The sequence below is a fragment of the Falco rusticolus genome, chromosome Z (assembly GCF_015220075.1).
Source record: "Falco rusticolus isolate bFalRus1 chromosome Z, bFalRus1.pri, whole genome shotgun sequence".
NCBI classification, from domain to species: domain Eukaryota; kingdom Metazoa; phylum Chordata; class Aves; order Falconiformes; family Falconidae; genus Falco; species Falco rusticolus.
In genome coordinates this window covers 84,104,090-84,128,777 of record NC_051210.1, presented here as the reverse complement: position 1 = coordinate 84,128,777, position 24,688 = coordinate 84,104,090, and the positions used below count along the sequence as shown (strand labels likewise).

The following is a 24,688-nucleotide window of genomic DNA, read 5'->3' as shown; positions in this document are numbered from 1 at the left end:
AGCTGTAGTGCTTTAAAGATAATTCTAAATAAAAAATAAAAACTGTACAAGGGCATCCTCAGATGATGATGAATAAGTTAAATAAATAAGTTATATTATGAAGGCTTTATGTGCCATAATAAAGGTATGTTGCACTTTCTAATCAGATGGGAAGAAATTAACTTAAATAATTTAAACTTTGACATTTAAAAAAATAAAAGAAGAAATTTAAACTAGACTCCTGTTCTATGTAACTAATTATTTTTCTCCTGTCTGTGACAGAACCTGGCTGCTCTATGAAGCAATACTAACTTTTAAGTGTATTTACTAACATACGCTTCACATCTCTGATGCACTACAACAGTAAAATGGATAAATAAGAAGTATTAACCACAAATTAATTCAGAAATGATTGAATTAAATAGTTACAAAATAGCTAACATCAGAGCCTGATCCCGCAGTCTGCATTCAGGCAAAACTCCCATTGAACTTTAAAGCTAAAATTAAACTCTGTGGGATTTAGACTGAACAGAGATTTCAGGACCTACTGTAAGACTAAATTAAATAAATTACATTATTGATAGATAATATATTGCGTTAAAACCCGCAAGTGTCTGGAAAAAAATAAAACCATTTTAAGCTTTGCCTTTTAAAAAAATTTAAACAATAAAAATTCCCCTTAATAAATAGAAAGGAGGCCAAGTATAAAGTTTCCCCATGTCTTAAAAATACTCAGGTATTGTGACAAGCAAGAAAAAGATTGGGTTTTGTCCAAAGCTAGCACACTCTTTGCAATACCGTGTCATTACTGTGTCTTGCTTTGGAAGAGGAGATCCCTATTCCCTTATGTGGGTTTGAGCATGGTTTGCTGGTTTAGTCCTTCTCAGGTCTTTGGATTCAGCTTTAGGGAAAAGAGATCCAGAATAAAGCTATTCAACCGAAGTCATCAAGCACATTCTTTGTTCCTTCATGGATGATTAAGCAATATCCAAGGTGTCTTGAAAGTTGAATTCATCTTGGACGTGCCCATGATAGTAACTCCAAGTACACGGTACAGAGGATGCTGGGATACTACCTGTACATACTAATCTTTCATATCAGAATAAATAAAAGGAACAAATTACACAGCTCTATAGATTCATAAATATAAGGTATATAAACATAACATATCTATTTGAGTTTTGGTTTTCTTTTAGCATGGGCAGAATATAGCATATATTCTGCTCATACGTGTACATACAAATGTATCTACCCACAGTATATGCTACTGACACTCCCCTTCTGAGATAGCTGCTACATAAAAGCTTACAAGAGTTGACAGTGGAATGGAAGACGTAACAGAGGGCCACAAAAGATGCAGGGATAAAAAATGCAGCAGTATTTTCAGACGTTTGGATGCAAATGGTTTTTGAGCAATACGGAGGGAACATGGGCACTGACATAGCGACAATGCCCAGCACAGAAGAGCCTCGTGTGTTCTGCCACGCAGATGCTGCCGCGCGGGCAGCAGGGTCAGCTCAGCACCTCTCAGTGGGACAATGGCACCTGTGGGGCGGGAGGTTGCGGGTCACCATTTGGAAGGTTGAGGCAAAAACTTAAGCCATAATATTGCATAACAAAACTGCCACAATTGGAGAAATTAATTAGTTCATTGAGAAACCTTTTTTAATATTCAGGAACTGATCTAGACTTACTTCGTTATGGCTATTGGGATGAACTCTGAACAGAAATAAAAAGCCCAGGCCTTTCTTTGCTCACAGGTGTCATGGGAAGCCCAGGGCGGGAGCCTCTCTGCCCCCAAGGACGGTGGCACACAGGGGGGAAGCTGCCAGTGCGTGGATGTCCCTTACATGAGATGTCCCACACGCCACCCCCGCAGTGACACCAACAGCCAAGCGTACGCCTCAGAGGATGCCTGGGGCTCGTTTCTCATCTGAGGTGACACACTTCTCTGCCTGCCACTGTGGGAAGGGAAGGGGAGGTAAGGAACAACAGCTGGGCTTCCCAGCGTGGCACATCACCTCCTGCGGCAGTTACAGGGGTGCTCCGGGATGGAGCATGAGGAAAGCGATCGAAACCCGGCATCACCTGGCAGCGCTGCAGACTGTGGGGGGACGCTTCCAGACAAGGCATCGCCCCCGAGGGCCGCGCCACATCAGGGCGCACACAGAGAGGCTGGGTTGAGGGGACCTTTTCGGATGGGGATGTAGATGAAAGTTCATGTGACTGCACCACCCCAGCCCGGCACGGCCCTGCAGCGTGCTGCTCCGAGCGCCGAGCTCAAACACCGGAGGCTCTGGCAGGCATCAGCCCAGACCTGAACCATTTTTTGGCAGCTTTATATTCGTGACTGACTATGAGGCTTTCTTGGATTGTTACCGAACCATGCACGATCTGTCTGGAATCTATGTTGAGGGATGCTTTGATTCCCAGAGCGGTACGTGCCGCCAGTTTAGCTGTGAGATCCTGCATTACTTTTCAGAAACCTATTCTGTCCTGAGCAGACAAAGCGTTGTGATTTTCTTCCTTTTTTTTAAGTGTAGCACTTGGAAAATTACTGCAGCAGTTTCACAAAGTAGTAACAGAAGCCCTCATTTAAAGGTAGAGATGGAGCAAAAATGGTAATGCTGTGCTCTGGCTCGGAGATAAGTTTGACCTAGGTCTGCAGGTCATGATTCTGGATCATCACGACTTGGACCAACAAACTTATTGTCTCTGATCGGTCAGAACAAAACTACTGAACTGCCACGGGAGCTGCTGAAACCTCCGTTGCGGTTCAGATCGGGATATGATCTCAGGGGCCAGGCTGCGGGCAGTGCTTAGAGCTTACATGGCAAAAATCATACAGAGACAAATTGCAAGTTTTATCCCTGGGTAGGAGAAAGAAGGGTGTGGGTATCAACACGATTTCATGACTCAGAAGGATGGCTGTTCAAAGCTCTAGACACACAGGAGACCAACTCTACCCAACAAAACAAGTCATACCCAATCGACAAGTTTTTCCTATGTGGCTCTGGAGAGAGGAGACGTACCAGCGTAGAGCCCCAACATCATGCACTTGGAGTCCATGCAGCTCTTGGAGAGATCCCGCATGGGGCAGAAACAGGAAAAACATAAATGAACCCACCCTTTCGGATGCACAAAGAAACAGAAGTGATTACCTGTACAGAGATCAGTGGTGCTATATGCATTATTTGTGCAAGAGGACATAATGAACTGAAACACAAGTAGTGAGAATCCTCATCTTTGGTATTGTAGCTGTTGAGGTTTTGGTTGCTCTGTTCCTTGTTCTTTTGAAAAAAACTGCATAGGCACAAATTAAAGACAATCTTCAACTTTAAGATGACTGGAGTTGTCAAATGAAGCAGCAATTGTACTGGCTTTGCTTTGTTCCTGTTCTTGTCAACCCTTTCTTTGAGATCTGCTTCCTAAAATGTCCAATATGTCTGTCAAAACACAGTGTGTTACTCATTTGCTTCCTGACGTGCTTCCTTGGTTTTTTTAATTTTACTTTATTTTTAAATGGAACAGTTTGTTGCAGAAGAAGTAGGTGCAGAAAACTTTTCTTTGGTTTCGATTAAGTAGTACATAAAAAAAGTCTCAAGTGTCTCTAAAGAACCACGACCATGCTTGGCTTGCTGCCGTGGGCTCAGCCAGCGCCCCAGGAAGGGCCATTCACCTGGAAGCGCGCACATGGAGCTGCTGTGGCCATTTGGGCAGCGTGGGCCGGGGCTGTGAGGCTTGACTGGGGCCACCCCAGCAGTGCGGCTGTGGCCAGGGCTCTGCCGCACCAGCTGCCAGCACTGCCTGCCTGCTCAGCCGCACGGCAGCTGCCGGAGGTGGAGAGAGGGCTTGGAGTTTGTGAGGCTTCTCCATCGTCAAACAACCACCCTCACCAGCGATGATGAAGGGAAAATGGCAAGTTATAAATATCTTTGGCTTGCAGTAATCCTGTCTCTTTGGTGTGCTGTGTTCCTGCCAGCTTAGGTAACTGGTGGATAAAAGGAACTTAGGGATGCAATAGATATTGAAGTCATATGCGGCACATCTAAAACGGTCAGTGGCATCTGAAGGGCTCGTTTCTCTTCTTTTCCTGCTTGAAAGTACCGTAAAATAACAAAACAAAAAAGAATGAAAATACCTTGAACGCTAAACACATTTCAGTAAGGATGTTGTTGAGGAGAAACTAGATCCCTGGCAACTAAAACTGATGTATTAATGACCTAAAAAAATCTAGATCTTTCAAAACGTTGTGTTTGCTCCATGTACTGTAGCAATGAAATTGACCTCCTGAGTGTGCATCTGTATTAGGTACAAACACAGAACTTGTGACAAACTGCAAACTGTGCTTGAGGTTCATGTGGTTACAGAGGCGTTCCCTACTGACCAGGAAGTTAGACTGTATCTTGAAACGATTGCTGTACTGAGTCCAGGATCGTACCTATCTCTGTAGCTACTGGCTTTGTGCTTGACACTTTGAGCTCAAGTGAACTGAATTTTTCTGATCCAAGATCAAGCTATACTCACTGATTAAATTAAACAAACTTAAAAAAACCCGAAAACAAAACCAAGAAAAACTTAAATTTGATATTTTTTTTTTTTCCTTTTCTCCTAAAACACTTAACAAAACCATGCCTGAGTTTTACAAACAGGTTCTCGGATTCTTTAGGGTCTACGTGTCAGACTTTGTGCTCCGTTCTTGCGTGGCTGCGCCACGGTGGCGAGCTTTGGTGCAGGGCGGTGTGGCCAGCACCAGCGCCCTGCCGGCAAACGCTGGGCATGGGCAGGCTGCCCAGCGAGAGGCACCTCTGCTGGCCGGGGCGCTTTGGGGCTCAGGAGAAACTTGCCTCATGAATGACTCCCCTACGTTTCAGACCTGCTTTGCCTGTCCTGAGCATAGTATTGTATAGAAAGAGGTTAATTTTTAATTTGCGCCTGCTAAGACTGACTAAAAGCCATAAGAAGTGTCCTCTGTTACAGCTGGGCTGGGGTTCGTTTCCAGGAGGATTGTGCTTTAAGTCACCAGTGAAGGGCCCTGCTGTGAAGCTGCTCTCTCTGCCATGCCATGCCGTGCCATGCCATGCCGTGCCGTGCCGGCCACTCCCCATCATGCTTTGGTGCAGGTGCTGGGGGCTGAGGAGGAGCCCCCAGAGCTCAGGTCATCCTGCCACTTCTCCAGGCTGCGCCGCCGGGCGTTCATGAAGAAGTTGCTGACGGTGGTGAGCTCCAGGCCCAGCTGCTGGGAGATGGTGATCTGCATTTCTTTGGAGGGGCGCTTGTTCTCCTTGAAGATGGCGAAAAGTGTTCTGCGCTGGAGGTCTGTGAAAACCAGGCGAGATTTCTTCTGGGAGTTGTTGCGCTCTTTGTTCGGCTCTTGCTCTTTGCGTTTGCAGGCTGGGGAAGGGTGGGCAGAGACAGAGAGAAAGCAAGCATCAGGAGGTGAGTGGCTGCCTGCAGACGCCAGGCGTGGGGACTGGCCGGGGGGTGGGGGTGGAGCTGGCACCCCCCTGTAAGACCTGCCAGCCGTCGGCGCACAACTGCGGTTGAGCCAGCATGTGGGACCAGGGGCTCATGGCAGAATCCAGGGGGGCTACAGCACTGTTTGCGCTGGCATCCCAAAGACCTGCATTTTCAGAAATTATTTTGGGTGGGCACCTGGTTGTTAGGCATTTGGGCACCAAACCCCCAGGCAATCGGAGCACTCCCCCCGGCCATCCCCAGACAGAGTCCTCGAATTCACTTGCTGTTTCGGAGCAGTGCACAACTGAGGTTTTCCACACTTTTTATAAAGCCACCATCTAAGCATTGCTCTTGTGTTACAGCAGCATCAGAATTGACAATTTAGCTTATCTGATGTCAGCCTAGGAAAGAAAATGCAAAGCCCATTTTTCCACCCCCCTCAACAGCTAAGACAAAGATTAAATCTTTTCAGAACTTCTCATGTGCAGTAGTATATAACAACAGCAGATCACTATTTTTTAACAAAACTGCGCAGGCCACTATTCCACCACGTAAACTGCACCCCCTGGGTAACATACAGGACAGAGGAAATACACTGGGAACTGCTGTTCATGCATTTAGAATAAATCTATCCATATTTTGGGACAAATAGCCTTTTCTTTCATCTGCCATTCCAAACATGTACTTAAAACAATTACCATGGGCACAATGGTGAAGGCAGGAACTCCCCAAACCTGCTTTATTAGTACAGGGGAAAGGACAGCTGAGCAAACAGAAAGTGTCCCCCCCCAAGCTCCCTGCACGATTTGCAACTCAAACCCGCCCTCCATCTGGGGCTGCAGGGTGTGTGTTGGGCATCAGCTGAAATCCGCAGCACACCAGGCTGCATGCCTCCCTGCCAGCCGCTCCTCTCCCAGAAGATGTCTGCAGAATGGATGGGTACTGGTGATACACCTGTGGGAATGCAGAGGGATGGGTGAGACCCTGTGGCAGGGGAGGACTCCCAGCTTTGCTCTGTCTGACCAAGGACAGGCTGCTCCGCTCCCCACATTCATAATCTCCACCCTGAAAAGGAGGCCTGGTTCTGCCTCCCCAACAGCCCAGTCTAACATTTGTACAGGAGTTTTATTACTTTAAACACCCCAAAGCAAATGCCAGTCAAAGCTCCCATGGCAGCAACCTCGTGCAACCACCACTGGGGAAAAATCACGTTCAACAGCACAAACTGCTGCTGTCCAGCTGAACCTTCTGTTTGCCTGTTTTCCCCAGAGAGAGACCTCTGTGGCCAGTTTTTAACCATTTACCCATTTATGGGTGTTTTTTACCCACTGCTGCAACAGCTGCTCTCTGAAAAACCTGCCAAAACATCAGACATCTGTGGTGAGACAAACTCCTAACTTCTGCTGCAAGACCGTTTGCTTACAGCCTCGCGTAGGAACAACCAGAGCCTCTGGCGTGTCTCAGATCCTGCCACTCTCGGAAAGCCTGCCCTTCCACTTGGCTTCTTACAGATTGCAGTGGTGAAAAGCTACAGACAAAAAAAAAGGAAGACATGAAATTGCAAATTTCTGAGATGGAACAGTAGCAGTGCCTGCTGTTGAGGCAACGTCCCTCCTCAGCAATTAGCTCTCCACATACCCCTTGATCGTGTGGCCATGTAGGCACCCCCTGCCTTTGTTCCAAAGCCATCCACCAGCTGCTACCCAACGGTTCAAGGCCAGCCAAGGCTTCTCCCCGCTGCTGGCCAGGCACCTCACACCCCCTGTGCAGCCGCGCTGTGGGTTGCTCCATCCTCTTCATCGCTGCTTCACAGCCCAGTCTTGAACTGCAACGACTGTGTTCTCTATAAGCAAACTCAGAAGCATTGCTGAAACCAAGCACAGCAGTACACGGCGTGATACGCTCCCCCCACACGATGCTTTCAACAAGTTGTTCCAGAAAGGTGGCAAAGCTTCCTGACGGAAATCATCTCTGAACATGCAGCTTTGAAGAAACACACTGGCTGATTTTTTTCCTCCCCATGTTTGCCAGCAGCCTGTCTCTGTGCAGATGACAATGCTCAGGCTTCCATAGCAGTGGGTCGGGCTCCGGCTCCCCTTGGTCCTTCTTCCCAGGGGTTTTCACCACCCCAGGGCACCATTCCCTTCTCCCTCCACCCTATGCAGAGACTGCCGGGGCTCAGCCATGGCAGCAGCCTGTTGCACACCGGGGGATGCTGCTCCAGACACAGCAGAGTAAGGCTGTGCAAGTGGGTCCAGGCGCAAAGCCAGCTGGGCTGCCTAGAAACCTGGGCACTATATATTTGAGTTCATCTACATTTGGGTTTACAGCACACATTTTGATGTCCTCCTTCCAGGAGGACAAAATAAAATACCCGGGATCGCACATCTCCTTTAAAACAGGCAAATGCCTTTCATCTGAAACTAAATCTCCCCTTCCTCTTCAGATCATCCTTGCTGCCTCAAAGCCTGACGCCCTGCTTCCCGGGGCTGGAGGCTGGGCACAGGCAGCCTCCCCACTCCCCAGCTTGCTCCAGCCCACAGAGCTGAGGGGCTGACTGGGGAGGGTGGCTGAGCCAGCAGCGCTCTGCAGGGGCCAGCGCCACCCCTTCCTTGCAGTGGCTCTGGAGGCCAAGGGCGAAGCCAGCCAGAAGTGCCCGTCAGCATTCAGGTCAGGCAGGGCAGCAGTGCTGGACCATCACTGTGCCACGTGATGCTAATGGATCCTAAAAAAAATCAGTATTAATAGCTGATCTGTATTTATTAGCACAGAGAGAACATCAAGTGCTGAAACCAATACCGCTGCCGAAGCATACTCAGATTTAAAAATAGCCTGATAAGGCTGTCTACACAGGGCAGTAAGATAAAAAAAATCCATATGTTGACATGGTTAGGTAATGTGCTGGGGCAAAATAAGTAGAGTGAATTGATAAGTGGGCGGGTTTTTAAGCAGCCCTATTAAATAATTCTGCAGGTCTAGAATGTGAAATGAGACCTTGGCCCAAAGAGTAAAACTCAGACTGTGAAATGTCTGTAATTAACCAGAAGCTGGGCCTGTACCCATCTACCTGCGCCAGAGCACAGCACACGGAGCCTGGCTCAGCTGGGTGCATCAAAGACTACGCTGATCCGCTTGGTTTTGTGCACGGGATGGTATTTCACAGGATTTCTGCAGGAAACTGGAATATTTTGTTGCAGTGCCTGATCTCAACCCCTCTCTTGTATCTGTTCTCCGCTGCCAGCTTCCAGTGGCTGTAGCAGAGGCGGGCCAAAATGTAAGGGGAGGATGCACCAGAGTCGGGTCCAAACCCCGATTTCAGGGTTACGGGCAAGTGCCCCAGGAGCAGTTCCCAGCCCAGCTCTCCTGGAGGCAGCAGCAGGAATGCTGCCATGTGGGCAGGGTGGAGGCATCAGGGTGAGCTGTAACTGCATCCTGATGGCCGGACTCGGGTCTCCAGAGGTGATTAGCCCAAAGGCATCGCACGGGAAGACTCTGGGTTCTCTGACCGCAGCTCTAATACACTCCACAGATAATGTTTTACTGCCTGTCTGAGATGAAAAGTCGGATTTTAAACTGCATTTGTGCGTTTGTCACTTTACTTCGCCTTCTGTCTGGTATCCCCAGCACTGGGGATGTGATGAGCACCTGCATCTTTGCTGCAGTTTCTAATAGGTTCCGGGACACTGGGAAGAGTCTAGTGTTTCCTAACATCACTAATTTATGTCCAGAGGTACTCTGCATTTTACAGTTATTGGTATCTTATAATAAATAATGCAAAGGTATGTGCTTTTCAATGCATTCAGTAAATACTTTTCTTGAACTGTTAAGTTTGCTCTTGAAAAGGCACCATAAAGGCAAATGTTCCTTGACATGCATTTATCAGAAGAGAAAAGTGAGCACTCTAATAAAATAAAGTTCTTTTCCAGGAAGCCTGCATACAGAAAGAGAAACACTCTAATAGTAGAGGGAAGGGAAGCAGCCATCTTAGTTCTAAGAACAATTTGATTTATCAATGACAGTTAATACTGAACATATTCTATGGAAGAAAATGGACAACTGGCAAGAACTGAAAGCCATAAATGAGGGGGGGCGGGTGGAAATCATCACTTTTCTTCTACATGGGACTAAAGACACTTTACATAGAATGAATACAGAAAGAGCTCAGAAACAGATTTGGTGGTGCCTCACTTAATGCTGACTGAAGTGGAACCCCACCGACTGACAAGGCATTAAGAGCGGTGCAGAGAGCCAACACTGCACCGTGGGGCTGCGTTCCTCAAGGAGGGACAGTCTGCCTTCAGTGAGCATAATTTTGTCCTGCAGCTAAAACTGAGGGAATGTTTAAAAAACGTTGCTTGAAAACAGAATTAGGTATTGCTTAGAAATAAAAAAATAAAATAGAGAAAAGCACCTAGAATTAAGTGTTGAGAGGTGGGAGGTGAGTCAGGCGAGGCACCCAGGAGATGACGAGAGTGAGCCCCAGCATCTCAGCAGTTCTCAGTGCTAATAAGGTTCCTCTCCATGAAGACAACAACTATTCAGATATTCAGCTTTAAATATGCAAGACACTCCATTGATTTTTTTATTAGCGTGTTTGCAAGCCTGAGGTTAAGCATGTGCTGAAATATTTGGATATATCCCAGAGACAGGGAGAGCAGAGGCAGGCAGTCGTGCCTCCTGGCTAACAGACAGGCAGCTCTCAGAAAGTTTCACCTAAGCCCACCTTACTGTGCATGTGGCAGTTGGGAAACGTGCCAGCCAAGCACTGGCACCTGTTTGCCACCCAGGCAAGCAAAGTCCAGCCACCGATCCCAGCTGCCCTGTGTGGCTGCAGCCCTGGGAACTGGGTAATACCCCATCGCTCCTGGCTCATCCAGCTCTGTCTCCAGAGCCTTGCTAAGGAGCTGTCTCCCTGAATCCCCTGCACCCGTAACCTGGCTCACCCCACTGGCAGGGCTGGCATTCATCTCACCTAATGTTAGCCAGGGAAAAGCCCTGTCCCAGCTTCCCTTGCATGGCCAGGGCACAAGTGTCAGATGCAGCTGGGATGCATCTCCTCCCTTGCTGCAAGTGGGTGGCAGTGGGGAGAGACACAGCTTCTGCTCACATCTGCTGCTGGCTCCATCATGCCTTGGGACACACCTCTCTTTCTCAAAGAAAATTTGCTCTAAACTGCCCACATTTGATAGTTTTCAACACAACTCACATGAAAAGAAGAACTGTATCACACCGCTTTGGAAGAATCACAACCTCACTGTAACCAGGGGCTGCAGTGACCGATGTGCACTGCATCAGTTCTAATGTCTTTAACCCCATCTGCTTGAAAGGGAACTGCAGAAAAGTGGTGATTTTTAAAAATTTTATTTCTGCAAGCCTGTCTGGGTTTTGGTTTCCTTGTGAACTTCACATGCTTCTAATTGAAGCTCAATTTTCTTTTGTCACCGAGTAGCACTAAATTGAATGTTTCTGCTAATAGTTAATTTGTCTTATTTTCTGCAACAATAACTCTTTATTTTCCATCTTCTGCCTCAGAAGAGAGGAACCTAGCCAGCCCATGCATTAAAAATAGCTATAAATCCTGAAAAATATCTAGAATCATTTCAGTTGATAAGTATTGTCTTTAAAACTTCCATTTACAAAGACTGAAGCACTGGGAAATATATCATTAAAGGTGAGTGCATGGCAATGACCAGCAAAAGGCAATGGATTCACTAGGATTCACTAACACTGCCGTGGGGGTCCCCCCTCCACCCTGCTGCGATGGGAGCTGTGGCAGTCCCCAGTACCTGGAGCACCTCTGCCCACCCCTGCCCACCTCGCCGCCAGGCTGTGGATCCCACCGTGCTCCAGCCCTGGCCCAGCTCACTCGGGAGAGCCGCTGCAGCCGGTGGGGTCCCATGGGGTGGCACCCACAGTCCGGGGCGAGTTCGCCACAGGGCTGGTGGAAGCTTGATGAAGTGCAATGGGTTCAGATTGGATGATTTGGCATTTTCTCATGACAATTTGTTTCACTGAAAGATACCAACCAGGCTCCATCGTTATCAGCTGAAACAGTGTGCAGCTCAGAGCAATCAATCTGCAGTGTGTAACGCTGGCCTTATGAAACCCAGAAGCAGCGTTGCATGTCCCTGCAGGCAGCGATAGCTCCTATCAGCTGTTTATGCATGCACGGAAAGACCAGTCCTTTTTATAGAAACTGATTTTGCCACATGTAGGCTAAAATTGATGGATTACAGAGCTCACCACCATGACTGGCAGCACTGCACTAGTATTCAGCCAAATGCCACCCTCCGAGCCCCCAGGCACAGGGCAGCGATGCTCCCTGGCATGCACCAGGGCTTCCCTCCTCCCGTGGCTCCTCTGTTTCCCCCCACACTGGTGCTCGGGGAGGGAGATGGGGAGTGGAAATGAAGACAAGAGGGTCACCAAGATCAGGAGGAGGAGGAGGACAGGCAGGATGGGGAGGGGTCCTGGGAGCTGGAGTGGTGCCAGAGCAGTCCTTGGTGAAGAGGAGCTGCTTGCAGAGCCTGGATGCTTTGTGCCTGTGAATCATCTCGGCATGTACTTCCAAAAGTAGGATCTGCAGAGCTTGGGTGGGCACGTGCCCCTGTGAATGCCACCAGTGGAGAGGAAGCCCACGTCCCACACCTGAGAAAGAGGGATGGGGACTGTGCTGCTGGCAGAGGCTGGGGCAAGCTCTGCTCATCTGCCTCAGCGCTGCACAGGGCTAGGCTCGTGCCAAATAGGCGTAACAACCACTCAAGCAAAGGGAAAAATGTTAATGTGATGAAACCTTCCCCTGGCTGTTGCCACCACGGCCGGAGCTGCGGAGAGTATGGGAAGCGATGTCCCACGGGTGCGGGTGCTGGTCTGTAAGGGGCACATGGTGGTGATGCTTATGGGCAGAGGGGCTTTGCCCACCAAGGTTTAAGACCACAAACTGTGGAGACAGGCACAGAAGGACCTGTGCAGACTAGAGACCCATCCCATTTCTCTTTCGAGAGCCTGACACCAGCTTCCTTTGGATGCTGGAAACGCTAATGGAACAGCTCCTGTGATTTTCTGTCTTGTGTAGTGCAAGCCTGGCTTTTCATACAAACAAAACCCCAAGATAAATCTGATGTCAATCCATCTGCCCCCTCAGGTATCTCTACTTTTAAACCAATTAGGTGAGGGCGTTTTAACCAGAAACCCTGGAGGCCTATTTAGCAGTCTGAAATTTCTCTGGGCCATATTTCATGGTCCAGTTTCACTGAAAAAAGCCTCCCTTTGTCTTCATCTCCTCTAAATTTTGGTTCCCTGTGGTTTCTCACATTAACTAACACTCTTAGATAATCACCACGTTTATGATGTTTTTACTCCAATGGCACAAATGACTTTGGACCTATGAAACAAATAGAAGATGTTAAGTAGGAGCCAAGTAAAGAACAATATTCCCTTAATCCAGCAGTAAGTCATCTCTCTCTATCGTTTGTAAGGATAAGCCATGAATATTGATCTCCCATATGTGGTTTCATGCGGGTATAGTACAAAGTCAACTAAACCCAGTTATCTGTCTGATGGAACTAAAAAATGTTCCTCAATTTGATTTCGGGGAGAACTTAATGTGAAGGAAATTTAATTATGTTAGTAATATAGAACACAATGAAATGACCATCAAAACATTTTCCAAAGGTTTAAAATGTTTTTCTTTTGCTATGATTCACTTAAAGCAACCTCTTGTATATCTGTGTTAGTACAATCTCTTAAAAACTAGGCCTCAAAAGTCAATTTGATTACCTCTCTGAATTAAGTATGCACAAATGAAAGCAATTGAGATCAATACAAATTAGGTTAAGTACTCCACTGTGTACAAAATCATTATGTAACAAGAAACAATTTGAATGAAGATGCAAATAATCACATTGTCGGGGTGTGCAGCCAGTGTGCCTTCCCGTGCTCCTTCCCATCTGCTGCCCACACACAAACCCCTTCTGATTTTCGTAATCCCTGTGAATGCCCTCTGATGGCATTTTCCTAGAAAAACAGAACGCGCCTACAAATGAGAAGCGTGACACGAAGTATTAATCCTGTCCTTCCAGAGAAGATCTGTCGTTACTGGAGAAGATCTCTTTGCTCACCGAAACCAACCTTGCTGTAATGGCAAGGAGTTCCCTATGCCACGATTCCTATTTGGGCATACAAGGATTCCTGAAACGCTCTGAGAACGAAGCACACAACCTTGCTGTTTCCCTGTCCTGGACTGGGTTTTCTTGGTGCTCAACCTGCTTTTTCTCCCTCTCAATTCTGCCATGGAGGGAACGCCTTCCTCTCTCTAAGTCTTGCATCTTTCAGCTATTTGAGAAGAAAAGATTAATGGGTTTGGGGACCTAGTTCTTTTATATTTCTTTCTGACATGTAGCAGGTCTCAGGCTATTTGTGTCAAATCTCTTGTAAATCTGCTGGGTGGCTGAAATTGGGCTGTAAATTCTGCGGGGCAGGGGCTGCTTCCTCCCCTGCAGTGCTGCAACACCCATCTCGGTGTGGGATCTCTGACAAGGGCCTCTAAGTACTATTGTAATATACTTCCATCATTAATACAGAATAATAAATAATAGATGAGTTAGGGCCAATTTATTGCACTCCAGGGCGCGAACGAGTGGAGACTCGGTGAGCACGCGGTACAGTTTCAATGCACTCCTTGTCACCAAGCGGCTGGGAGCTCTAACCATGCACGGAAGCAGCAAAGCAGCCCCCCAGCTTCTTTTCTACAGCTGAGCCAGGGAGCGGCCCCTGACACTCCATATCCAGCCCTCTCCCTACCAACAAGCTTTCTGTGAGCTGCAGAAGGAACAGACCCAATTTCTGACAGATTTCTGTTTCAGCGTTGGTCACGATCCCGTAAGGTCTCCTTCCCAAGAGCTGGGGGACACATAAGCTTTCCCTTGGGCTGGGATCACCACCGAGCCGGTGCAAGCTCACGCCATAGCCTTGTTGCAAGTGGGCACTTCAGGGATCTCACTTCTCCCCACAGACTCCTGTTTTCACAAGAAGGGGTGCAACAGCCCACAGTTACCTGTGAGACCTCTGGCCCTGGGTGTGACAACAACCCCAGGGCACCCTGCAAGCAGCCAGGGATGCTGGGAGGAGGGGAACAGAGGGGCTGCAGGGACAGACACATACCCTGCCTGTGTCAGCCTTGTCAAGGTGCGAAAATGCACTTGTTCTGTTTCAGAGTCCCAGCTGCTTTTAGAAGAACAAGCAGACAAAAGCTGTGGAAGCAGCAGCATTTAAATACCATCACCCAACCGCAATGAGCAGCGTCAGCCCATCTGCAGTGCCAAGGCACCCCTCCCCAGGATTGCCAGCTCTTGCAGCAGCCAGGCTTCTCGGATGCTCTATCCAGCCACAGCAAAATGCTGGATGCTTCAAACTGTGCTCTGCCAGCCCTTCACTTCTAATGCTTGGGAGAGTTATGTTTCATCTTGTTCTGGAGATTCCCCCTTTTGAATCCCAAAATAGTTTCTAGCTGAATTATAACACTTTTCTGTAACAAGGATTTATATCCCCCTTGTCAGAGCACAGAGCTGAAACCAGAGTGTTCCCACACTAGCTGCTCTGCCTGTTGGAGCAGCAGCTGCAAGTGGTGTGCCAGCACATCCCCTCAAGCACCAGAATACAGCCATGACCTTCTCCCCCGTGGAGAAAGGTAAGCATTTCAGGGATCTTTTCCAAGAAAGGACTGGGAATTTGAAGCTGAGGTAGGTAAGCAAGCACAGAACAGGAGTCTGAAATCTGAGAGTGGATTAGAATTTGAAATACCTTGCCTCCTGGTTTTCTGCTGATTACATCTAGCAGCTTTCCCATAGCTCTGTTGCTCTGACAGCCTCCCATGCTGCAGTTCCCTCCTGCACCTTAACGCTTGCAAGTCAGAGTCACAAGCCGAGTCCCATGGGCTCTTCTGCAAAGGAAAGTATGGATCTGCCAAGTTCTGGCTGTGTGCTTCCAGAACCAGCCTGTTTTCAGAAGTTCTGAGTCATGGGAGAAAGCATGGAATGATTATTTCCTTTTAATGGCTGTTATGCACAGGGTGCAATTATAAAGGAACAGGAGAGGACAGGAGCAAAGCTCTGCCAACTTATCTGGGAATGACAGATCTATACTGTCCACTGGCTCTCTGGGCTCTCCTTGCACTTCAGACGACAACTGCTGAGCACACAAAGCAAGAGCAGGCCTGGGAGGAGCCATGTTCTTTGCCATACAGCCTGGTTCCCATTTCCTTCTTCCCAGGTGCTTACAAAAACACAGCCTCAACAGGAGAGGTAAGTGACCTTCCCCCAGGCACCAGCAACGTATCGTGGGGAGGCAAGGAAGGGGGGGGCACCCTCCAGGCAGAGGGGCTGGGGGTGTTTCCCACCTCCACAGTGAACATGCGACCACGCAGCTGGTGGATGGGAGGTGGGACGACCCCTCAGCAGGCTGTGTGGGTGACAGCAGTTGCATCAGGTAGTACTCCTGTCACCCCAATGGTACGAGCTAGCTGAAAGTAAGCAGGGTTCTGGTGTCAGGTCTGTGTGGCCATGCCCCACCGGACACCTTTTCTGCAGGGCATGGTCAGGGCTGGATGTGGGAGGAGCGACAAGGCGCTGTACCCCAGCAGGATCTGGACATGTGGAGGAGAAACTTGGCATTAAAGATGCCAGAAGGACAAGGGAAAAGCTTTGGAAGTTTATACCTAATCTGTGTGAGCCTCTTTGCATTGGGAGCCTGTGGTCATGGCTGACGTGGTGCTGTGGTGCCACTGGTCCTTACCAGCAATAGCCGGAGGAAGGATGCTTGTGCCATGACACTGTCTGCTGAGGAAAGCAGCAGTGTCCTCACCTGATACAGGAGCAAGTGGGCATGATAAGCACAGAGGAGAAGGAAAATGGAGAAGGTGGTGCGTGGGAAGCTCCCCGAGAAAGACTTCCTCATGCTCTTCCTTTATCTTCCTCAGCCCTGTGCTGCTTGCCAAAGCTTAATGCCTCAGAACAGGCCCCCATTCTTAAATGCCCATTATGACAAGATAAGATCTGCTGGAAAATCACCACTACTCATAAATATGTTCCCTGCTTACTTAGAGATATTTTGGTCTCAGAGACAATTTGTGTTTTGGGAAACTGCCAGCCTCTATCACTTGCCTAATAATTCCTTTGTGCAGCATTTACCAGTGGCTTGAGTCCCCTTTTTTTCACAATGAAGTAGTTTAGTTTTATAGCTCAAAAACCCCAAACAAGCCCAAAACACTCAAATTTCTTTTCTGATTGCACTTCTGTCTGCCATCAGTGAGTTGTCTGGTTGATCTTATCACTGAACCCATTTGAGATTAGCCTATTTTGTGTGATTCCTGTGTACAAAAATCCTCTATAAATCAGAGCACCTTTTATGCAAGAGTCTGCAAGATTGATAGAGCTGGATACAAAATCCTTTACCTTGGAAAAAAGAGATCTATTATGTGTCCCATTGAACGTAATGCTTTCCCTGCATATTCATCTCCAAAGTATGATGGGGCTGTTTCTAGAGAAGACAGAAGACAAGACAGAAGTCTTAAATACAGATTGCTATCAGAAGAAAGGGAGTTGTTGGGGTTTTTTTCTCTGTGTAGTGGGGATACGATGGGAAGCAAAGGATTTAAAAGACAAAAAGGGAGATTAAGGCTAGTCATTAAGGATTTTTTTTTGTACCTGTAAACCCTGGAAGCCTGAGAAATCCCCATCACTGGAGACTCTTGAAGAATGGGGCAGACTGTCAGGACAGGTGATGTCTCAAGTCCTTTTCAGCCCTGCTTTCCCTGTTAGCTTAATTCTCTGTACACCTGCAGAGCCCTGTTTCTACTCTGAAGGCAGCCACAGGGGAGCTCCTCTGATGCGAGGAATCTGCTACTTTTGGTGCTTGGAGACTCAGAACAGATGTGTTTGGTTACTGGCAAGAAGCTTGTCATCTCTGAGTAATGCATAATTGGAAGGGATGAAAAGCCAGTTGCAACTGGTGGATGGCAGGAACATCAAGGACAAGATTTTGTGAATAATACAAGGGAGGAGTGCTAAGGATGAGCAACCGGGGCAACAGTGCAGAAAAAAGCACAAGGTTTGAGTCAAAATGCCCCTGTAAAAAGCAAGGGAAGAAACAGCATCAGTTACTGGAAAATAATCCTTCTGGCAAGAATGTTCTCTCCTTTTTGTGTTCCTCACGACAATCTCTGGCAGCTTTTAGATGCAGAGGAATAATTTGAGTTTGGGATATTTCAATTGAAATGGTGATGGCCAAGAGATACTACGAAAAGATGAGGTGCTGGAAAAAAATCTAATAAGGGAAGAGTGAAGAACAGGATGGAAAAGCTCAGAATAAGTAACCCATGTTGACTGGCTAATTGTTTCTTGAATAAAGTAGAGGGGGGGGGAAAAAGACAGAAACGCAATGACAAATGTGGTCAGATCTTTATCAGCCAACCAAGAACCTGATGAAAACTGGTTGTTTAACAAAAATGGTATTCAAATTTCTGCAGGGCAAAAATGTCTTCAGAAATAATGTGGAACAAAACGATAGGGCATGATATTATTTCAGAGAGTTGGTACATGAGAAATATAATTTACACCCAGCACCACAATTTACTGCATGGATTGTTCAAACATAACAGCTAATCTATATCTGAAGAGAGTACCAATATTTCAAGCAACTAAGCACCTTTCAAAGAATCTTTATGTACCTGTATATTTAATTCAACACTAAGAAATAGTTTTATACATAGATAACGCACTTGATACAGATGTTATTACACCTTAATTTTTAGCTGTAGCTACAGGCAACAAAACAGTCTCAAAATTCAGAGAAAGCAGCATTCGGTGTGGCACAAAGAGGCAGCGGATGGACAGACAACAGCAGTCCACTGGCACCCGACCCACCCCTCGCCATCAGCTCCAGTACAAGGCCCCTTCCTGGCGCTGGAGGGTTGAAGGGTGCGGGAGGGTCAGCTGCACCAGCGCAGTCCTGGCCTTGGTGGGATGCGGGGCCACCATTCCTCCCTCCACTGGGATGGCCCCCCACGGCCCACCAGGGTCTGGGCCAGGGAAAGGCCACAGCCACTGCCTGCCCTGAGGTGCCTCACCCCATCCTGCTCCCCTCTGTCCTTCCTCCCTTGTAGCTCTCCTGGTCCCCTCCTTCCCACTCCTGTGCCTCTCCACCCCCCCTGCACCCCCCCACTCCCTCCTGTGCTCCTGCATCCCTCCTGCTCCCCTCCATCCCTCTCCTGCGCCCCTCACCTCCTTTCCGCTCCCCTCTACCCCCCGTGCCCCTCCCTCCCCTGCACCCTTCCATCCCCCCTGTTCCCCTCCATCCCTCTCCCACACCCCTCCACGAGCGCGCCCCTCCCTCCCCCGCGCCCCCGCCCCCCGCCGCTGTCCGTGGTGCTGACGGTGCCGCTGCCGCTCCCGCCGCGGGGGGTCGGACGGGCCCCGCCCCCCCCCCTCCCGGCACTGCTCCCGCCCTTCCCGCGTGGGCCGGGGCCGCAGGCCCCCGAGCCCCGCAGCCCCGCAGCTCCCCGAACCCCGCAGCCCCGCAGCTCCCCGAACCCCGCAGCCCCGCAGCTCCCCGAACCCCGCAGCCCCCCCAGCGCCGCAGCACGGCACGCGGGGTCCAGGAGCGGAGCAGCGCGGCCCGGGGCGCCCCGGCACTGGCGGGGTCACGGCCGGGGCTTTCAGGCGGGGACCCGTGACGGGGCCTCGGGCACAGCTCCCGTGGAACCGAGCGCGCCGGGCCCGTGGTGGGCACGTCCCCGGCCCCTGCCGCTGCTCCTTGGGCAAGGGCGGGCGGGCAGATGCGGGGCGCACACAGCCCCCCCGGACCCCTCTGCGATCGCACGGCTATAAACACGGCGAGGTCAGCCTGCCCGTTCTGCACTAATGACTCATTGATGGGTATTTTGGGTACAAAACCGTTTAATCACCAATAACGTTATTCAGCAATCGGGACTTGTAAACAAGCGGTGAGAGCGGTTTGCTGAGCCGCCCGGAAAGAGTAGCGGGGAGCCGCGGGGTGCGGCCCCGCAGCACCATGCCGCCCCCCCGCCTCAGCACCGTGCCGAGCCGCGCCCCCCACCCCTCGGGGGGGCACACAGTGTGGCAGGGGCACGCTCCCGGTTTGGCTGCCGGGGGGCCGCAACGCCCCGAGGTGCGGCGCTTGGCAGAGCAGGCCCCGGTAACCGGCACGGCAGCTGAGCCCTGCCCTCCGAGCTGCCCCCGCAAATTCACGCACTGACTCACCTACAGACCGCCAGTATTTCCCCCCCCAGCACAAACTGAGGCACTGCCCGGCGGGGCAGCAGCGGGCCAAGGCTCCTACCCACCGCTTCCCCCCGCCGCGGCCGCGCCTGAGCCGGGTCTTGCCCTCGGACATTGGCCCGCCAGGGCCCCCCGCACCCCCGAGCTGGGGCTGCCGCCCCCGCCCGCCGCTCCCTGGTCACGGAAGGCAGTAAGCACGGAAATAAGGGATGGAAAGGGGAAAAAGGGGGGTGGGGGGGGTGGGGGGGTGGGAAAGAGGAAAAGGGGAAAGAGGAAAGGGGAAAAAGGAAACGAAAGGTAAAGAACTAGAATCTGTATCTTCTTATTATTCTTCTTGTGTATCTTCTATAAGAAAAAAGAAGCACACCGCACTGCTACAGCTGCCACGGGGAGCGGGGGCATTTCCCTCCAAGGACAGCAGATTCTCGTCCTGTTTGGGGAAAACTTACAGGAGGGAGGACGGGGGAAAACGGCTGGTGGTTTTCAGAAATCTGAAATACTTTTGGCTTATTCCCCTTGCATAGAGGGTTTTAAGCAGGCGCGTGAAGGGGAAGAAGGAAGTACAGAGGCAATGAAGCTGTATATTCACACGTGGTAATAATAATAATAAAAAAATCGATTTCCCGAAAGGAACGTCAATTTGCAAAGGTCTTTCCTGCTCCAGCTCCCACTCCACGTGCAACCCGTGCCCACTCGGCGACCGAGCTCTCTCCAAACTTCACTCCAGGATGCGACGGCATTCAGGGGGAACTGGGAATGTGGAGACCCAGAAGTACACGGGCATAACTCCGTGTGGATGGCAGAAAATCAGAAACCGCATCTACGCACCTGCCTGGCAGCAGTTTAGCTGCCCTTTCTGATTTTCTGCCTTACATGTATGGCTCCGTGGGGAACCCCCCACCCGGGACCGGTGCTGGGAAGGAAAAGCACCAGCAGCATTACTGGAAATGAGCCGGCTCAGGTTCCAGATCAATGAAAACCGGGTCCACGCGTTTATGCTCCTGTTGCCAGCATTAATGCTCTTTTAATCTTCTAAACATTATCGGCATCGATTTCCCTCTAGATACACGTTTGTTTGAGAAGGCGACATCACCGTGTGCTCCGGCAACAAATAAATAAATAAAAAATAAGCCCCAGCTTTCTCTTTACTTGTGCCAGACAAACCTCGGGACCTTCGTCTGGCTGAAAACAGAGGCGCAGCGGACAGCCGGGGGTGCGGGAAAGGCCGGGAGGGGTTTGCCGCCACCGGTAGAGCCGAGGCAGGGGATCAGCACTCTTGCACCCCATCCCCCCGGCCCGGCCCCGCAGCACGGCCGCGGCGGTCCGCAAAGCCTCCTCTGCCCCCGGCTGACCCGCCGCAGGGCGCGGGGGCCGGAGTCGCCCCCCGCTCTCCAAACCGCACCGCTCCTCCCGGCTCCGCCAGTGACAAAGGAGGGGCGAGGCCCCCCCGGGGCCTCCCGAGCCCCCGCAGAGGGGGTGTGTATGTCGGTCCAGCCCGAGTAGCGACCCCCCGCCTCCCGCAGCCACCTCTCGGTGCAGCGGGGCCGGAGCCAGCCGCCGGGACACCCCGCTCGGTACCGGCGCTCGGCGAGCTGCCGCGGGGCCGGCGGGCACCGGCCTGGCCCGGGCCGCTGCAGGCGGGGGCAGTACGGCCGCGCCAGGACCGACACCCACAGGCCCGTGAGCGCTGCTCTGCCGCGGCGGGGAGCCCGGCTGCCACGCAGCCCGGGCTGCGGGCTACCACGGAGGGGAGAGCGGGTGCCTGCCCGGCCCGGCCGCTCGCCGCGCTACCGGACACAGCGGCGAGCGGCCGCGCTCCGGCCGGGGCGGCGTGGGAGGCGGCTGCGCCCAGTCCTTCGCCCGCAGCGCGCTGCCGGGGGTCCCTGCCGGGGCTCCCTGCCATGGGCTCTCTGCTGGGGGTCACTGCCACAGGGACCCTGCCATGAGCTCTCTGCTGGGGGTCCCTGCCACGGGGACCCTGCCATGGGCTCTCTGCTGGGGGTCCCTGCCATGGAGACCCTGCCATGGGCTCTCTGCTGGGGGTCCCTGCCATGGGGTCCCTGCCACGGGTTCTCTGCTGGGGGTGCCTGCCAAGGGGTCCCTGCCACAGGGACCCTGCCACGGGGTCCCTTCCGGGGGTCCCTACCATGGGGTCGCTCGCGGGGGTCCCTGACTGCCGCCCCCCCTCTGCGCCCGCAGAACAATAGGGGCTGCGGCGCTCAGCGCGCGCGCCAGGGGGCGCCCGTTCGCCCTCCGCGGGACAATGCGGCCGGGCCGCGCGGGGCTGCCGCCCCCCCCGCCGCCCCCCCCGCCGCTCCGCCCGTCCCCGCCTGCCCCGGGACGCGGAGCCCTCGCCCGGCGGCGCTCGACCGCTGTGCCGGCTGTTTGCGCGGCGTGCGGGGGGACCTCGCGGAGAGCGCGCAGGGCGCCCTTCAGCACCCGGCCCCGGAGAGCGGCCCCGGCCCACGGCGGCCGGGGGAGGGTCTCGGCTGGCCCCGGCCGCCCGACAGCCGCAGCAGACAGCGCCCCCGCAGCAGCCTCGCCGGCGCCGGGGCACGGGACAGCCCCGGGCCCTTGCCCCTGCGCCCGGCGGCTGCGGTCGGGCGACAGGGGCGGCCGCCGAGCCGGTACCGGCACCGGCGGGAAGCGGCCGTGCGGGGCCGGCCGGGGCGGCGCTGGAGTCCCCCGGAGTCGCGCCAAGCTGCCCCGCTCCCCGCCGGCCGCCGTCCCGCACCTACCTGCCAGCCGCAGGGCCGACATCCTCTGGAACTCGGGCTCCTGCAGCCACTTCCACATCCTGCGGAAGGTCTCCCGGCCGGACTTGAGTTTACTCCACGGCTTAGGGTTCCGCAGCAAGTCCGAGAGGGTCCCCTGAGAGCGGCACAGCACCCGCTGGGCGAAGATGGCCTGCGGGATGCTGTAGCGCTTCAGCTCTGCCGTGATCCTTTGTGCCACTTCTTTGGTGTTGATCTCCTCCAGCTGCCCCGAGCTGCTCACCTGCGAGCCGGAGGAGGAGGAGGGCGGCCGCTCCCGGCCGGCGGGCAGCGCGGGGCCGTGGGGTGGTGGGTGGCCGGGGTGCGCGGGGTGGTGCATGCCGTTCAGGTGGGGCATCATGGCGGGGGGCGTCCCCAGCCCCCGGGAGAGGTGCTGGTCCCCCCGCGCCAGCATGGCCGCGTGGGCGTCGAAGTTGGGACTCAGCATCTTCTCGTGGCCGGGCGGCCCGTAGCCGTGGAGGCCCTGCTGGGCATTGTGGAGGGGGCCCAGCCCGTTGCCCAGCGGCGAGAGGCTCTGCCCCATGCCGGGCATCTCCTTGTAGGGCCCGTAGAGGTTGTTGACGGCGGGCAGCCCGCGCTCGTCACGCATGAGGGCGAAGCTGCCGCTGACGTTGCCCGAGAGGCGCTGGTGGTGGTGGTGGTGGGCGTGCGGGTGGGCGTGCGGGTGGTGGAACTTGTCGGAGACGGTGGAGATGGGCGGCAGGGGCTGGAGTGGCGTCAGGGTGGTGTAGGTGCTGCTCATGCCCATGCCGGGCGGCGAGGACTCGCAGGGCATGCTCATGGCGTGGTGCAGCGGGATGGAGAGCTCGGGCCGGTACTCGGCGGCGCCGTCCAGCAGCGAGGCCATGCTGGACACCATGGCCGGTCGGGCGGCGGCGGGGGCCAGCTCCTGGTGCGGCGGCGGCGGCGGCGGCGGCGGCGGCGGCGGGGGGGGGGCGGGCACTCGGAGCGGCCCGGCGCTGCGGCCGCCGTGGTGGGGGCTGGGGCTGCCCATCAGCTCCGGCTCATGGCCAGCCGCCCCGTGCAGGCTGCCCAGCGGCTCCATCGCCATCTCGGGGTTCATGGCGCAGGCACCCGGCTCCCTGGCGAGGCATCGACGGGCGCTGCGGCCGCTCCTCATTCACTCATGGGGGCGGCGGCCGCGCCGGGGCAGCGCGCCGCGGCCCGGGGGCCGCCCGCTCCGCCGGCCCCGCGGGCAGCGGGCAGCGGGCAGCAGCCGCTCAGCCGGGCCCGCGCCAGCCCCGCGCCATGTCCTCGCCTCGCCGCCGCCGCCGCCGTCTGCGGGCGGCGGGAGCTGTCCAGGGCGCGCCGCGCGCCCCGCCTGGCCGCGCCCGCTGGGCCGGGCCTGCGCCACTGACAGGCGGCGCGGCCGCGCGGGCCCCGGCGCTGGGCGGGCTCGCCAATGGCGGAGCGGGGCGGGGCGGCGTGGGGCGGGCCCGCCAATGGCGGCGCGGCGCGGCGCGGGGCGGGGCGGCGGGCCGGGGAGCGCCCGGGCCTTAAAGACGCCGTGGCCCTTTGTAGGTGTCCGGCGTGTCTCGCTGTTGGGGCGCAAGTGCAGGGTTCCACCGGGCAGCACCGTGGCGGCGGCTCCGCTCCTCCTGGGGGACGGCCCGGCTCGACCCGTGCAGCGCCTCCGGCCCTCCGCGTCCCCTCAGCTCCCCTGGCCGCCTCCGGCTCCCCGTGTCCCCTCAGCTCCCTCAGTCCCCGTGACGCCCCTGGGGTCCCCTAAGGTGCCTCAGTCCTCCTGACCCCCTTAGGCTCCCCGCGTCCTCTCCGCCTCATCGGTCCCCTCGTGCTCTGCTCGGGAAGCGGCTGCCGCGGACGTGGCCGCCCCGAGTCCCGACAGGCGGCAGCGCCGCCCGGGCCGCCGGTGCCGGAGCCGCCGCGCCAGCCCCGTGCTCCCGGCTGCCCGCCGTACGGAACGGCGGCCTGGCCGCGCAGTTGTTGCCTTTGTGCGGAGGCGGCGCCGGGGGCCGGGGAGCCGTGAGCCGTTTGCCGCCCCCCCCGGAGGGCGAGCGAGGGCCCGGCCAGACGGCCCCTCCGGCCGCCGCACCCCCGGGAAGACCGCTCCGAAGTGGGCAGGGGACCGGGGGCTCCGGCTCCCTCGGCAGCGGGGGCGCCGCAGCCGCCGCGCTCGGCTCGGCTGGGCCCTGTCCGCCGTGAGAGGTGCGGGAGCCTGGC

The 24,688-nt window shown here is 53.8% G+C and overlaps 1 protein-coding gene across 1 annotated transcript; it reads right to left on the bottom strand.

Moving 5' to 3' along the window:
* Positions 1-2,903: 2,903 nt before the first annotated feature.
* Positions 2,904-23,639, bottom strand: ONECUT2 (one cut homeobox 2). Its single transcript, XM_037374279.1, has 2 exons — positions 22,472-23,639; positions 2,904-5,373 (listed from the first exon to the last, which is right to left on the bottom strand). The coding sequence occupies exons 1-2, from the start codon at positions 23,625-23,627 to the stop codon at positions 5,087-5,089; spliced, it is 1,443 nt and encodes a 480-aa protein (XP_037230176.1). The 5' UTR covers positions 23,628-23,639; the 3' UTR covers positions 2,904-5,086.
* Positions 23,640-24,688: the final 1,049 nt, after the last annotated feature.